Genomic DNA, 12,720 nt, shown 5'->3' on the forward strand with positions numbered 1-12,720 from the left:
GAGAACTGTGGTCACCGGATATACTTTGATGCCTTTGCAATATGTATTATAGACATGTACTGAGTAATGAGAAGCCTTAAGAAAATAAATTATGTATGTCAACATAAAAACCTAGATCTCTGTTGTCCAGCGCATTTATGAGCACACTGGTCATTTGAGTCTCTCTGTCCATACGCCTGAAGGAATTATGGGGTACAGTGTTTATTTTCTCCTGTGACACAACTGCTTAAAATAGTTCCTAGCCCGGGGTGGGAAGAGAGCAAAGAGGAGCAGAAAGAAACTTAACCATTGTCTTCAGCCTCTAGCACTTCATGTAAGGATGCCACCAATTATTTGTGAACTGTGGAAATGGACTGCGCAGTGGGCTCAGATAGGACAGATGTGGGTTGAGCCCAAGGTAGAGGGTTTTGGAGTTAGAATTGGGGGATTTAAAAGACTTACTTGACTGGACTGCAAGAAAGAGGGTGTGGGGAAGATGCCCCAGGTGTCTGCAGCCAGTGCTGCCTGGCCATATGCTCACACCAGTGATTCTCCTAGACAGCCACCTTGTTCCTGGGGCTGCCATTTACTCTGTGCATCCTGCTCATACAGATATGGACACGCTTTCCTGGATCCGTAAACCCATGGTCAGGGTCTAGCTAGGGCCAAGATGCTAGAAGTAAGCATACTGAGCTGTAGGTGAGTCCCAAGCTCTCTTCACCCCTCCTTGATCCAACTAACAGTACTGTTCTTTATGATTGAGCCATTAATGTTGGCTCATTCATATCTTGTGTTCCTTATTTGCATTTGAGCTTTTCTAAGCTATTCTACGTGGTGGAAACTCCGTAGGGCACTATGGCATAGTCACTTGCTTCCATCTTCCCGCAATGTTTATATCAGTGGAAGGAGACTGCCTCCCTGCGTGATGCTTGGTGGGTGGCTCATTGACCCTTCTTCATTACTTAGAGGAGCTTTTGTTAAATGACCAGAAGTATTTTATGACATAGGAAGTAGAAGCAATGTAGTCCAGTGGAAGGAGCCCAGAATTCCTAGTCAGAGGCCATCAGCCAAGTCTTGGCCCTGCACATCTTAAATGTCTGATAAAAGGACTTTCTGAGCCTGTTACCTCATCGGCCAACTACAGGTGCTGACATTGTCTTTAAATGGCAGCTGCAAAAATTAGATGAGCCTGTATATGTGAAATACTTTAAAACAGCAGAGTTGCATTTGTTTTTTTTAGTTTTTTTTTAAATAGCTATCACAGTAAAAACCAGTAACTTTCACAATCAACCCATCTTGCTTATTAAAATAAAGAATAACCTCAGCACAGCTGGAAGTCTTGGATTTGGCAGCCAGAGACATACGACTAGGAAGTTCTGGTAATCACGGGAAGCAGAGTGGGACTTCATAGAAAACTATCATCCTGAAATGATACATGTTCTTCCTGCAGCTAAAGGAGCACACATTTAATCGTAAAAAATAAAACTACTGAAGTGGCACAGATGCTGGTCAGCGGAGCTGTGTCGTCAGTATGGCTGTTCCCGGGTTGTATGCTGGGAAAATGCTGTGGATGGCAGGGGGGGTGACATCTCTGGTTTACAAGTCACTCCCTGGTCTGCTTTCTTGTGACAGAGCCAAACAAGTGAATTATCTGAACTTAAAGCTTGGCCAGCAATGAAAAACCAACCGCAGCTAATCTTGAGAGAGCGTGTTAGAAGTTGCGTCCCCTTGAAATGGGCAGCGTGCGGTGGCAGGGCCGTGGCTCCAGGCGGCCAGGCCCGCTTCAGAACTCTCCCGGCTTCTTCCCTTCCCTCGCTTTTATTGCAATGCCGGTGGCGTGAGTTATAAGAACTTTTATTGTTGCCGTTCAGACAGCCCAGAAAGCAATTCTAAGAAAACTATTTTTAGCCTGGATATTTGTCTTTGCCTCCCTTCCCCAAAGCCTTCTCTTTAAAGCAGTCCACGAGGGGTGCGTTTTCTCGCGGCCACATAAGCAGCCCTGTTTGCCACCAGCGTTAGACAAATTAAAACACAATTAGTTCAGTCCCTGAACACCTTGTTCTGCCTTGTTCCCAGCACCTCGCCGTTTGCTGAAGGATTCTTTGGGATTACCTTCGGCACTGACCTGCAGGGCCCCAGGAGCGGCATCTCGGCCGCAGCGGAGAGGGAGAGAGACGGCTCGACGGCCGGGCAAGGAGAGAGGCAGGTGCTCAGTGAGTGGATCTTCAGTGATCCCCTGTGCTGCAGCTCCCCTTTGTGAAAATTAACCCTGAAGCCGCTCTTCCCCCTTTCACTTTCAATTAGCAGTTTTCAGGGAATTCTTTGGATAGAATCTTCACTTGGCATCTGTGCACCTTTCTGCAGTGTGGAGGTTGAATGCTCTCTTTCTAAGATACAAGGCAGAAGTAACCCACGTCCCTTGATGCTTCCCTGTCCCACTCCCAATGGTATCGAGCACATTAAAGCAAGTTCAAGTGCATTCCAAGGACAACCTAAGCAGGGGAATGTAAGTCTCAGTATTGCCGACAGAAATGCAATGGCGAGGGGCAGCCCCAGCCCATTATTTTGGGCAAGTATGAGTCATGCTCCAAATCATTTTGGATCTTTGTTTCTGTTACCCCAGGTCACAAGGTCACTTCTTTTAAGTAGCTGCCACCCAATTGTGATGTCAAGAGCTTCAGTGGGAGCCTGCCTCCCTCTCCCAAACACACCCTCCACACTGTGTCCGTTAATTTGTCTTTCATACCCCACAGAGGGTTGGCCTTAACCGTACCACGACCCTCACAGTTAATGACGATGTCTTAATAACCAAGAGAATTATGAATCCAAATACAGCTTGATGCTGTACAGCCTCAGAATCGTCTGTAGGATGACCACACACTTATTCTGATAATAGATCTTGGAGTTGACTCTCTGAAGATGGGCTTATGATTTATAAGAAAGTCTTTGAGACCCATTTGAATCACTCAAGAAAAATCCACATTTCTGAGCAGCAGAGACAGACTCAGCAGAGCTCCAGCACCACAGAGTGTGCAAGCCGGGGTGGTGCCATGTGGCAGCCAGAGTGTCTCTTGGGCTAGTTACTTTTCCTTAACTTGGTCATAACTGAGATTTAGGCTGTTAGTGTACAAAGGCAGGCAGGGACCTCTGGGGATGAGAGGTCAACTCCAGGGGAAGGGACCAGTGATGTATACACATGGGCCAAATGGCACCCAAGATCTAGGGTGTCTTTCTTACTGGGGACGTTTGGTAGGGCGCCATGCAGTCAGCAAGTGCAGTGGAAGCAGGTGGCAGAGCAGACAAGTGGTCACAGAGGAGCCGGGCTTGGGGGCAGCAGTCTGCTTGGGTGTTAACTGCTGCTCCAGGGCTCCTGATTGCCCCTCCTTAGAGGTGGGATCGGATTTGGATCTTCATGGGGGTGGAAAGTAGGGGATGGCTAAATAAGAAAATCCAGGAGACCAACAGGAACTTCATTTTGTTTTTTGTTTTGTTTTGTTTTTCTTGATTTGTTTTGTTTTAATAGCCTATAGCCTCACTGGGGAGAATCTACTTATTCAAGTGTATAATTTGGAGCCGGAGAAAGTTTTACTTGATTTAATCAGGTGTCTAGTGAGAACAGAGCAAGGGAGAATGTTCCATAAGATTTACATGAAGAAGAGAAAGACGCCTCAAGGTAACGTGGTGCAAGTAAGGGCGTCCCCTCTCAGTGGGGCCCCTGTGGCAGAGAGAGGGCTAGGCTACCCGGATGCTTAGGAAATGAATTGAGGAACTTATATTGGGATATCCCCAGCATGTTACCACCACCTGCTCACGGAGACCTCAGCCTCCTGCAGAGTTCCCCTCAAGTATTTCTGGAGATCCCCAAGGATGTCCCACATTTACTTACAGACAAACTTCTCCTGAACATGCTTGTGACTCATGGGGTCCATGGTTTCCTCCTGGATTTTGTCAGCCCTACAGCCACCCCAGCCAACACACCTGAGACTTTGGGGGGTCTTCATGGTGTCCTGAGCTATTTCAAGTTTGGGCAGAGCTGCGCCTTCCCCTGCTGGTGTTACACCTGCCACCAGGGACTCAAGCGACTCTGCTTTGAGCCCTGTCTTCCTTCCTACCTTGCAGAGCCCCTGCCCCGAGGCTGTCCTCTCCAAGTAGACCCCTGCAAATAGATGCTTGGGGATTCTAGCGCAGACCTGACTCCATCTGAGTTCAGATCAGAGTCTTTTCCTTGGAAGCATAGTTTGGAAATGAAGACAAAAATCAACAAAATGCAAGTCACCTTCTCATCTTTTTTGAATATAACTGTTTTGCAAGATGTCTTACTTAATATTTCTGAGAGGAGAAAGAATACCCCATGAAAGGTTTTAAGTTCTGTATTTGACAGATCCAGCTACTTTTCTTAGCCTCCACTTACTCCTAGGAGAAAGTGACAATAGTAAGATGAGAGGAGAGGGAACCAGCAGTGAAAATTAAGAAGGCGAAATATTTGTACAAGAGATGACAGCTGTGGTCTAGACATTTACATGGAATTTTACTGGAAAAATCACTTATCCCAGCATTTATTAAATATGGTAATCTCTCCTAGCTAATCATCTGTCCAGCAACACACATGGTATGGATGCAGTTCTTAAAATTCTGTAGTGATGGTGGAATAAGCCTAACATGTTCTTTTTTGGCAGTTGCCACATTGCATTGTATTTATACAGTTTCCACCCCTGCATTCTGAGTTACTGCCAGCCACTGGGTCTTTAACTCTCTGCTCTATTTGAGATCTAAAACCTAGCAACTAGTCAATAAACATATGATGAATGAATGAATGAATGAATGAATGAATGAATGATAAAAAGAAAGAAAATCCAGCAACAACATACTTACATCATGTTCTCTCTAGATATAACTGACATCCTTTTCTATGTAGACAGGAAAGAGACCCCATTTGGTAACATTTTCCAGATGGGTGGCCAGAACCCTTGCCTATCAGTTATGACGGTTCCTTACTGAGAAGAAACAGAGTGGGGGTGAGGATTGCTCCCCAGGAAAAGGAATTAGGTTATAGCATGTTGGATTCTGAGTAAGTGCTGGGATAAAAATAGCATTTTTGAGACTAGTGTTCAAATAGAGAAAAGGAAGAAAATAAAAGGGAAGAAAAGTACCTTTAAGAAGATTGGTTGTATCCTATGTAAAAATATATTTTAATGCTCTGAGCTCCCAGGATCAGAAAAGTGTGGGGTGTTGGAAGTATGCAAATTATTCATGATTACCTAGGAAATCCTTTCCTGATTGGAAGAGGGGAAATCACAGGGTTGAATAGAAATTCAAGGAGTCAAATTATAACATGCTTGTGTGTATGTTTGTGTGCCACAGGTGAGGAACAAGGAAAAATTTTGAAGGAAGGCGATATGAAAGGAAGAAAAAAGCTGTCTGTACAGGGAGAGCAGAAAACCGTAGCTTTCTTGAATGTGGGCTTTTGAAACCACTATGTACCTAAGCCATCCTGTATAGCGTCATGGTAGTGGATCCCTGACATTGCTGCTGACATCCTTTTCTAGAAGCAGCTTCTTCCCCCGTGTGCCGTGTTCACGGGACAGCTTCCACACTGATCCAGGGGAACTCTGTCCCTCGGCTTAAATGATTCCTCCAGGGTCGGGCACCTCATGAAGCTGGGCCAGTAAGGCCTTTTCTCCATTTGGATGGAAGACCAGAGAGAGCTTAAGCCATGAGTGACATACCTAGGAACCATCTCTGGCCATTTTCCCCAGTGGAAGAATGTAGTGAGGAGAGAGGGAGAGAGAAGCAGCTGGTGATGGAGAGAAGAGCTGGTGTGGTTGAGCCCCTGGTTCCATTGTGTTCTGGGATCCAGCTGCACCCCACCCTTCCCCCAGTTCAGCTGTCCAATCCTTGCTCAGATACCCAAAGCAAGTATAACTCCCCTGTTGTTTAAGCTGGTTTCACATAGGTTTCCATTATTCGAGATCAAATGAGTTCTAAGACACAGAACTACAGATTTGTGGCATTGGAAGAGGGCAGGAAGGAAGAGGGTGACAGGCTGAGGTCATCAGCTTCCGATCCAGAGAACTCTGCGGCACCACAGAGTTGAGGCTGCACTGGGCCCTTGAGCTCTGAATGTTTCTATTCAGTATAATTCCGAATTGTTCTTTTTCCCTTAGCTAGAGTAGCTAAAAATATATCTCAAGTTGTGACTCCTTCATTCTAGTGAACATGTGATGTGAACACTTACCATCAGTGAGGCACTGTGCTGTCCGATACTTGTGGTCAGGAGATGTGAAAATGACTTTTTAAATGAACTCTTGTCCTCAGGGAGCTCAGTCTGATAGGAGGTCAGTGCACGTAGATATTTGCAGTTTAATGTGAAGAGTGCCTTCGATGAGAGACGGCACCATCACGATTTCAAAGAAGAGTAGCACCTCACTTTGCCCTAAATGATCAAGAAATGTTTACAGATTGCGGTTCAGCCGACAAATAAGAATTAGCTATGGAATGGGCCAAGAAATGCCAGGCAGAGTAGAACGGCCTGCACACAGACAGGAAGAGAGAGAGATGAAAACCATTCAGGGTGCCCAGCGTACAGGAGGCATGGCAGGGTGAGGGGATGGGCCAGATCTTAAAGGCCTCGTATTTCCTTATACACATGTGGATTTTTCTGGGAGAACGTGTGGAGCCATTGAGCTAATTCAGCTGTTTTCAGGTATGTAAGTTATCTGTTTTGAGACTGGGTTGGCCACGGGTAAAGCTGGAGGTAGAAGCACATCTGTATAGCTTACCTGAATGCAAGGAGATAAGAGTCTGGGCTGAGACAGTGGCTGGGGCCTGGTGGGAAAAGCTGACCGGTGGAAAGGATATATGGGGATTAAAATCCCCACAGGCATGGTGGCCCCATTTGAGAGAGAGAGCATGGAGGTGAAGGAACCAAATATAACTTCTGAGTCCTGGGTGGTGTGACTTGAGAGGTTGAGGGCTGACCTTGAGGCAGGGGTTAGGTTAGGGGAGCAGTGCTTTGGTGGAGATTATTTGGTTACTTCTGGTCTTCTTGAGTTTTAGGTAGGCTACATGGGAATACTGCCCTAAGTGCTCATGAGGGAAGGGCCTGGATTAGAGTATACAGTTGGCAGTTGGAGTTCCTCCAGACAGGACTGAGATGCCCAGGGGACCTGGAACAGGTGTCTGGAACAGCAGAAGGAGAAGGCTAAGGAAAAATGAACCCCAGAGAAGGCATAAGGGATGGAAGAGAGAAAGAGTGAGTGAAGGAATTAAGAAGGGTGAGCCAGGAGGCCCAGGTGGAGGAGCAGAGGTGGGGGGATGAAAGCCATGGAAGGCTCGACTGGCAGGAGCGAGATTAGAGCGTGCAGTCATGTGACCTGCCAAGACCACACGGATTTGGCCAGTAAGAAGCCTCTAGTAGTAAGTTCAAAGTTAGAAATACTTTGGTTAATCACATTTCTTCTCGTTTCCCCCCTGTTGTGCCTTCACGAATATTTATTCCACAAATGTCAATTAGAGAATACCTGACTTAGTGGATAAACACAGAGGGTTGACGTGCGATGCAGCAAACAACATGTCCAAACTCTGGCCCCTAGACCTGCCTCCTTGTGCCTGTGTGTTTGGTAATTTTCATTTGGAATAATGTTGTGGGGGAAGTTTCACTTTTCAGCCACTTACCCGTTTGTACATCCCCTTCCCCTGTAGCTCTTTTAAAGGATGGATAGGGCAGGTGAAGCATCTCCATTAGCCTCCTCTGAGAAACAGGAGTTACGCAGGAATGATGGTTAGAGCTTAGTCCCCAGCGCTGGGGTGGCCCACCTAAGACCAGCATCATTAAATTTGCTTCATAGTTCGTTTCCCAGAGTTAGGAGTCTCTATGTTCTGTCTGGTGGAAGGGGAGGAGGGCGGGGGGTGGGGGTGACTGGGTGACGGGCACTGAAGGGGGCACTTGAGGGGATGAGCACTGGGTGTTATTCTGTATGTTGGCAAAGTGAACACCAATAAAAAATAAATTTATTATTAAAAAAAAAATTCGCTTCATAGGGGATAGCCAGCCTGTTTAACTTAAAGGATAGGGCATGGCAATTCAGACCAGAAAATATGAATGGAATTTGGAATTTGGACAATACTTGGATCAGCATTTCTTAAAATGGCATTTGGGGAAAGAAGTCTCTTTAAGTAAGATTGTGTATACTTTCCTTTGGTTTTGTAAGGCCAGGCAGCCTGGTTACCTGCTGGGTGGAACCGCCCACCCCAAAGGCTGAAGCCACCTCTGGGGAAGAGAAGTGCAACACAATACAAAGCACCCACAGCTCCTGAAATTAGACTTGACCTCCTCTCACCTCTCAAGGCAGAAACAGCCTCCCCAAAATGAGGGAAGGAAAGCTAGGAAAAGGAGGTGTGAGGAACGTCTCAAAAGGAAAACAGAGAGGAGTTGATTTTGATTATATTTAGAACGTTAATTTTTTTAACCTAGAGTGAATCAAGGAATACCTGTACATTGAATTTCTTCGTTTCAGGATTCCTACTGCCAAAAAAAAATCTATTTAAATATGAACCCCAAATAATCTGATATTACATCTGATACAGAAATATATCTGGCAATATTAAACAGATCAAATTCTTGGGAAGACTAGTCTGAAGAAGCTATTCTTAGCATAGTGAAGTAAAGGAGATCCATACAGATATTCAAGATGGAAAAATCCTAATGGTTAATAGAAAAACCAAGATTCAAGGTCCCTCCAACCTTCAGAGCAGAGCTGTTTCAAGTGCTTCTCAGAAAACATATGTGTTTTAGAGATTTTAGCCAGGAGCCCCTCCATATCCTCATGTCCTTTTCTGGGACATCCTTCCTTCCTGCCTTTAACTCTTCTAATGTCTTGTGTCCTGCCTGCCCTGGCCGTGCCCCCGCCCCCCCCCCCCCCCCCCCCCCCCCCCCCCCCCCCCCAGCAGCTTTATTTGGCCAATGGCTGGACCAGGTGGAGATTGAAATTGGATCCTGTAACATATGAATACATTTCTACATCGTAATTACACTGTTTAATTGTTTTAAATAATACTTGTACTTAGGTTTCCTGCTTATGGTACTACTAGGAGGATTTTTGTTCTTCTAGCTCATGCTGTAATAGGAAAATGGCAAGATTGTACTCCTAATTGCAAATTTGTTTAATTAAAATTACATTCAAACGTTCTGACATACTTTCAAGCAACTGTGAAAAATAGCTATTATGATCTGTTGGTATGCTCCCTTGAGTAGCTAATAATTTTACTTGGAGGGTGGTTTTAGTTCCTTATCGTCAGTAAATATGAAAAAAAAAAGAATAAAATAGCAGTAATTTCAAAATTTGATATATTTGTTTTTCAGTTGGGCCTTTGCATTATGTTTTTAAAACCAGTTCCCCTCCCCATCCCCCAAGAAAAATGAAGAAATTATATCTGTTAAAATATCTGTTGGGTGTATTCTGTGGAAAAATAGATCCAAACGGTCCATAGCAGATGTGAGGGAGGAGAAAATCTTATCTACTGCACTTTATTCCTGTACCCAAAATCTCAGACTCAAGGATATGTGACATATCTATTTCAGATCGGTGTCCATGTAGATGGTGTCTCCATGGAAGGGCTGCTCTGAACTTATTTTTCTGTGATTGTTTTTTTTTTTTATGAGATAAAATTCACATAACAAAATTAACCATTTTCGAGTGAGCAATTCAGTGGCATTTAGTACGTTCACAGTATTATGTAACCACCACGTCTATCTGGTTATCTAGATCCAAGACATGTTCATCACACCAACGAAACCCCACACCCATTACAGGGCTGCTTCCCATCCCACTTCTTCCAGCCTCCAGCCCCTGGCTACCACCGATCCGCGTTCTACTTCTCTGGGTCTCCCTATTCTGGATATGCCACATAAAACGAATTCATACACTGTATGACCTTTTGTGTCTGTCTGGCTCCTTTAACTTAGCATGTTTTTAAGGTTCATCTACATTTCAGCATGTAGCAATACTTCATTCCTTTTTATGGCTGAAAAATTTTCATTGTACATATAAACTACAGTTTGTTTATCCATTCCTCCCTCAGTGGACATTTGTGTTGTTGCCATGTTTTGGCTAAATGTTAATAATGCTGGTATGAACATGTGTGCGGAAGTATATGAGTCCCTATTCTCAATTGTTTGGAGAATATACCTAGGAATAGAGTTGCTGAGTCATTTGATAATTCAGTTTGACTTTTTAAGGAACTGCCAAACTGTTTTCTACAGAGGCTATCACTTTTCATTCCCACCAGCCACATACACAGGTTTCAATTTGTATCCTCTCCAAACCTTCTTTATCCTCCCCTCCCTCTGTCTCTCCCATCCATTCATCCTCCTTCCTTCCTTCTCTCCTTCCTTCTGTCCATCCATCATTTGGTCACAATTTACATTTCCTTAATGACTAAATGATCTTTTCAAATGCTCATTGGCCATCTGTATATCTTTGGAGAAATGTCTATTCAAGTCCTTTGCCAACTTTTTAATTGGGTTGTTTTTCCCTTTTTTGTTGAGCTGTAAGAGTTCTTTATGTGTTCTGGATGCTGGACATTTATTACACCAAACTTTTTATTGCCTCTTCTTGAAAGTTAAAAATTATTTCCTTCTTTCTCCTTCTTTCCTTTCAACCTCCTCCTTTTTTTTCTTACATACTGAAAATATTAGATTTGGGTACTAGATATAATAGATCTTTAAGAAAAGAAAGATATAGTAAGATAATTTAAATTCCCCACAATTCAACCACCCACAGATAGGCACTGTTTTCATTTTTATACCTTTCTTCCCTTCCTTTTTTTTAATATATAGGATAAGCATGCATATATATATATATATATATATATATATATATATATATATATTCAGGAATTCTGCTTTTGCTGTATACTATTTTAATGTTTTAATGATTTTTTTGATGTGGAGAAGTTATATTTATTTACGTAGAATTCTCAGAGCACTTTGTTGTTTTAATGACTAGTGAAATAGAAACTTTCCATGTATTTGTTAATCATTTTGAATACCTCGCTTAAGTGTTCAAGGGCTTTGCCCACTTTTTCTGTTGGGGTTTTATAAACAATAAAACATATCAGGTCAACTCGTATAAGCTATTTATATACTCAGAATACTGGTCCATTTTCTTTCATGGTTGTTAGGAATTTTTTTTTCAGATTATTATCTGCTTATCACTATTCTGTGTGGTGTTTGGAACATAGTGATATTTTATGTTCTTTTATATTGTCATGTCTAACATGTTTTTCACTGATTGTTTTTTCATGTAAAAAAATCCTTGTCTGTCATATAAAGGATTATAAAAATATTTGCTTACTTTTCTCTTAAATTGTTTATGATTTAAATTGTGTTCCTGGCTCCATCTGGAACTTACCATGATATTGTGAGATGAGAGGGTCACACTTTATTTTCCTAAACAGCTAACCATCTTTCCTGATACCATTTATAAGATCAATAATTTGCAATAAATGAATCTGTTACCAAAGACGTGAAACCAGTTGTTTTACTCAGTTTTTTAAATGACACTTAAACACTGTCTTGTATATGAACTGGGTCATCTGTGCCTTGGTTTACGTGTGTCCCTATTCTTACTAAGCAAGTAGCCACATTCTCATGTCAGACCAGAATAGCCGCTTGGCAACCCCCAGTCCCTCTTCAGGAGGCTACATCGTAGTCTGCAGATACTGGCAAGCAAAGCCTCAGCATGTCCTTTGTCCCAGGCAAACGCTTACGTGTCAGGTTGATCAGGTTCCTGAGATCAGTGGTTTCTGGGGTTCAGTTTACCTGGCCTGGCTACACAGTGTAGTTGTTACCACATTCTGTCTTCATGTTGTGTCCTGGAAGGAATAGAGTATGTCACTGCTCGGGGCTGGGAAGCCTTCCTAGCATAGTGGCTACAGCATGGGCTCTGGGGGTTGCCGAGTTCAGCTCCTGTCTTTGCCACTTGTTGGCCTGTGGGACTTTGAGCAACTTGCTTTATGTTTCTAGACCTCAGTTTCTTTATCTTTAAAATGAGTTTAACATTAGGACCCACTTTAAAAGATTACTTTGCAGTGCCTGGTACATAAGTAAGTGTTAATACTGGTGTTGATGGTGGTGATAATATCCTAGTGGTGAACTTCTTCTGGGAGAAACTAATGGTAATTAAATGCAAGCATTAAATATACACCAAGAACAGCAAAGCATCTATGTTAGAAAGCTTTGTTTGTTATATTTATTGTAGTTAAACCCATACCCAAAATAAGCATCCAGTTGCCCAATGAACATTTATTCCAAACAATATAGTTGCTTTCTCAAGGTCTTAATTGTTTTGGATAGGAAGAGGGAACAAGAAAGGTGAGGATATGACAAGGGAAGAAAAGTATGGAGGGATTAAAATCTGAGAAAGGGGGCAGCCCGGGTGGCTCAGCAGTTTGGCGCCTGCCTTTGGCCCAGGGCGTGATCCTGGAGTCCCAGGATCGAGTTCCACGTTGGGCTCCCTGAATGGAGCCCGCTTCTCCCTCTGCCTGTGTCTCTTCCTCTCTCTCTCTCTCCTCTCTGTGTATTCTCATGAATAAATAAATAAAATCTTTAAAAAAAAAATCTGAGAAAGGGACTTTTTAACACCTTAATAAAACACTGTAATATATTGGTGGGGGGGGGGCAGGGTAAGTGCTATAGGACATAGGTAGCACACCATTGCTGGTAGAAAAGTACAAGAGAGG

The 12,720-nt window shown here is 43.3% G+C and overlaps 1 protein-coding gene across 8 annotated transcripts in view; it reads left to right on the forward strand.

Annotated features, from left to right (window-relative positions):
• The window catches only part of FARS2 (phenylalanyl-tRNA synthetase 2, mitochondrial), a 499,622-nt gene that overhangs the window by 369,691 nt on the left and 117,211 nt on the right, over positions 1-12,720 (forward strand). For 7 of the 8 annotated variants that reach the window (XM_038584089.1, XM_038584093.1, XM_038584088.1 and 4 more), the window contains one exon: positions 9,744-9,969. The exons of the other annotated variant lie outside the window; for it this stretch is intronic. In XM_038584089.1, the coding sequence (XP_038440017.1) occupies positions 9,744-9,954 (211 nt within the window). In that variant the 3' untranslated portion in view covers positions 9,955-9,969. Of the gene's footprint in view, positions 1-9,743; positions 9,970-12,720 lie in introns of those variants that run through there. 8 annotated transcript variants of the gene reach the window in all.

Source organism: Canis lupus, chromosome 35, assembly GCF_011100685.1.
Source record: "Canis lupus familiaris isolate Mischka breed German Shepherd chromosome 35, alternate assembly UU_Cfam_GSD_1.0, whole genome shotgun sequence".
Classification (NCBI taxonomy): domain Eukaryota; kingdom Metazoa; phylum Chordata; class Mammalia; order Carnivora; family Canidae; genus Canis; species Canis lupus.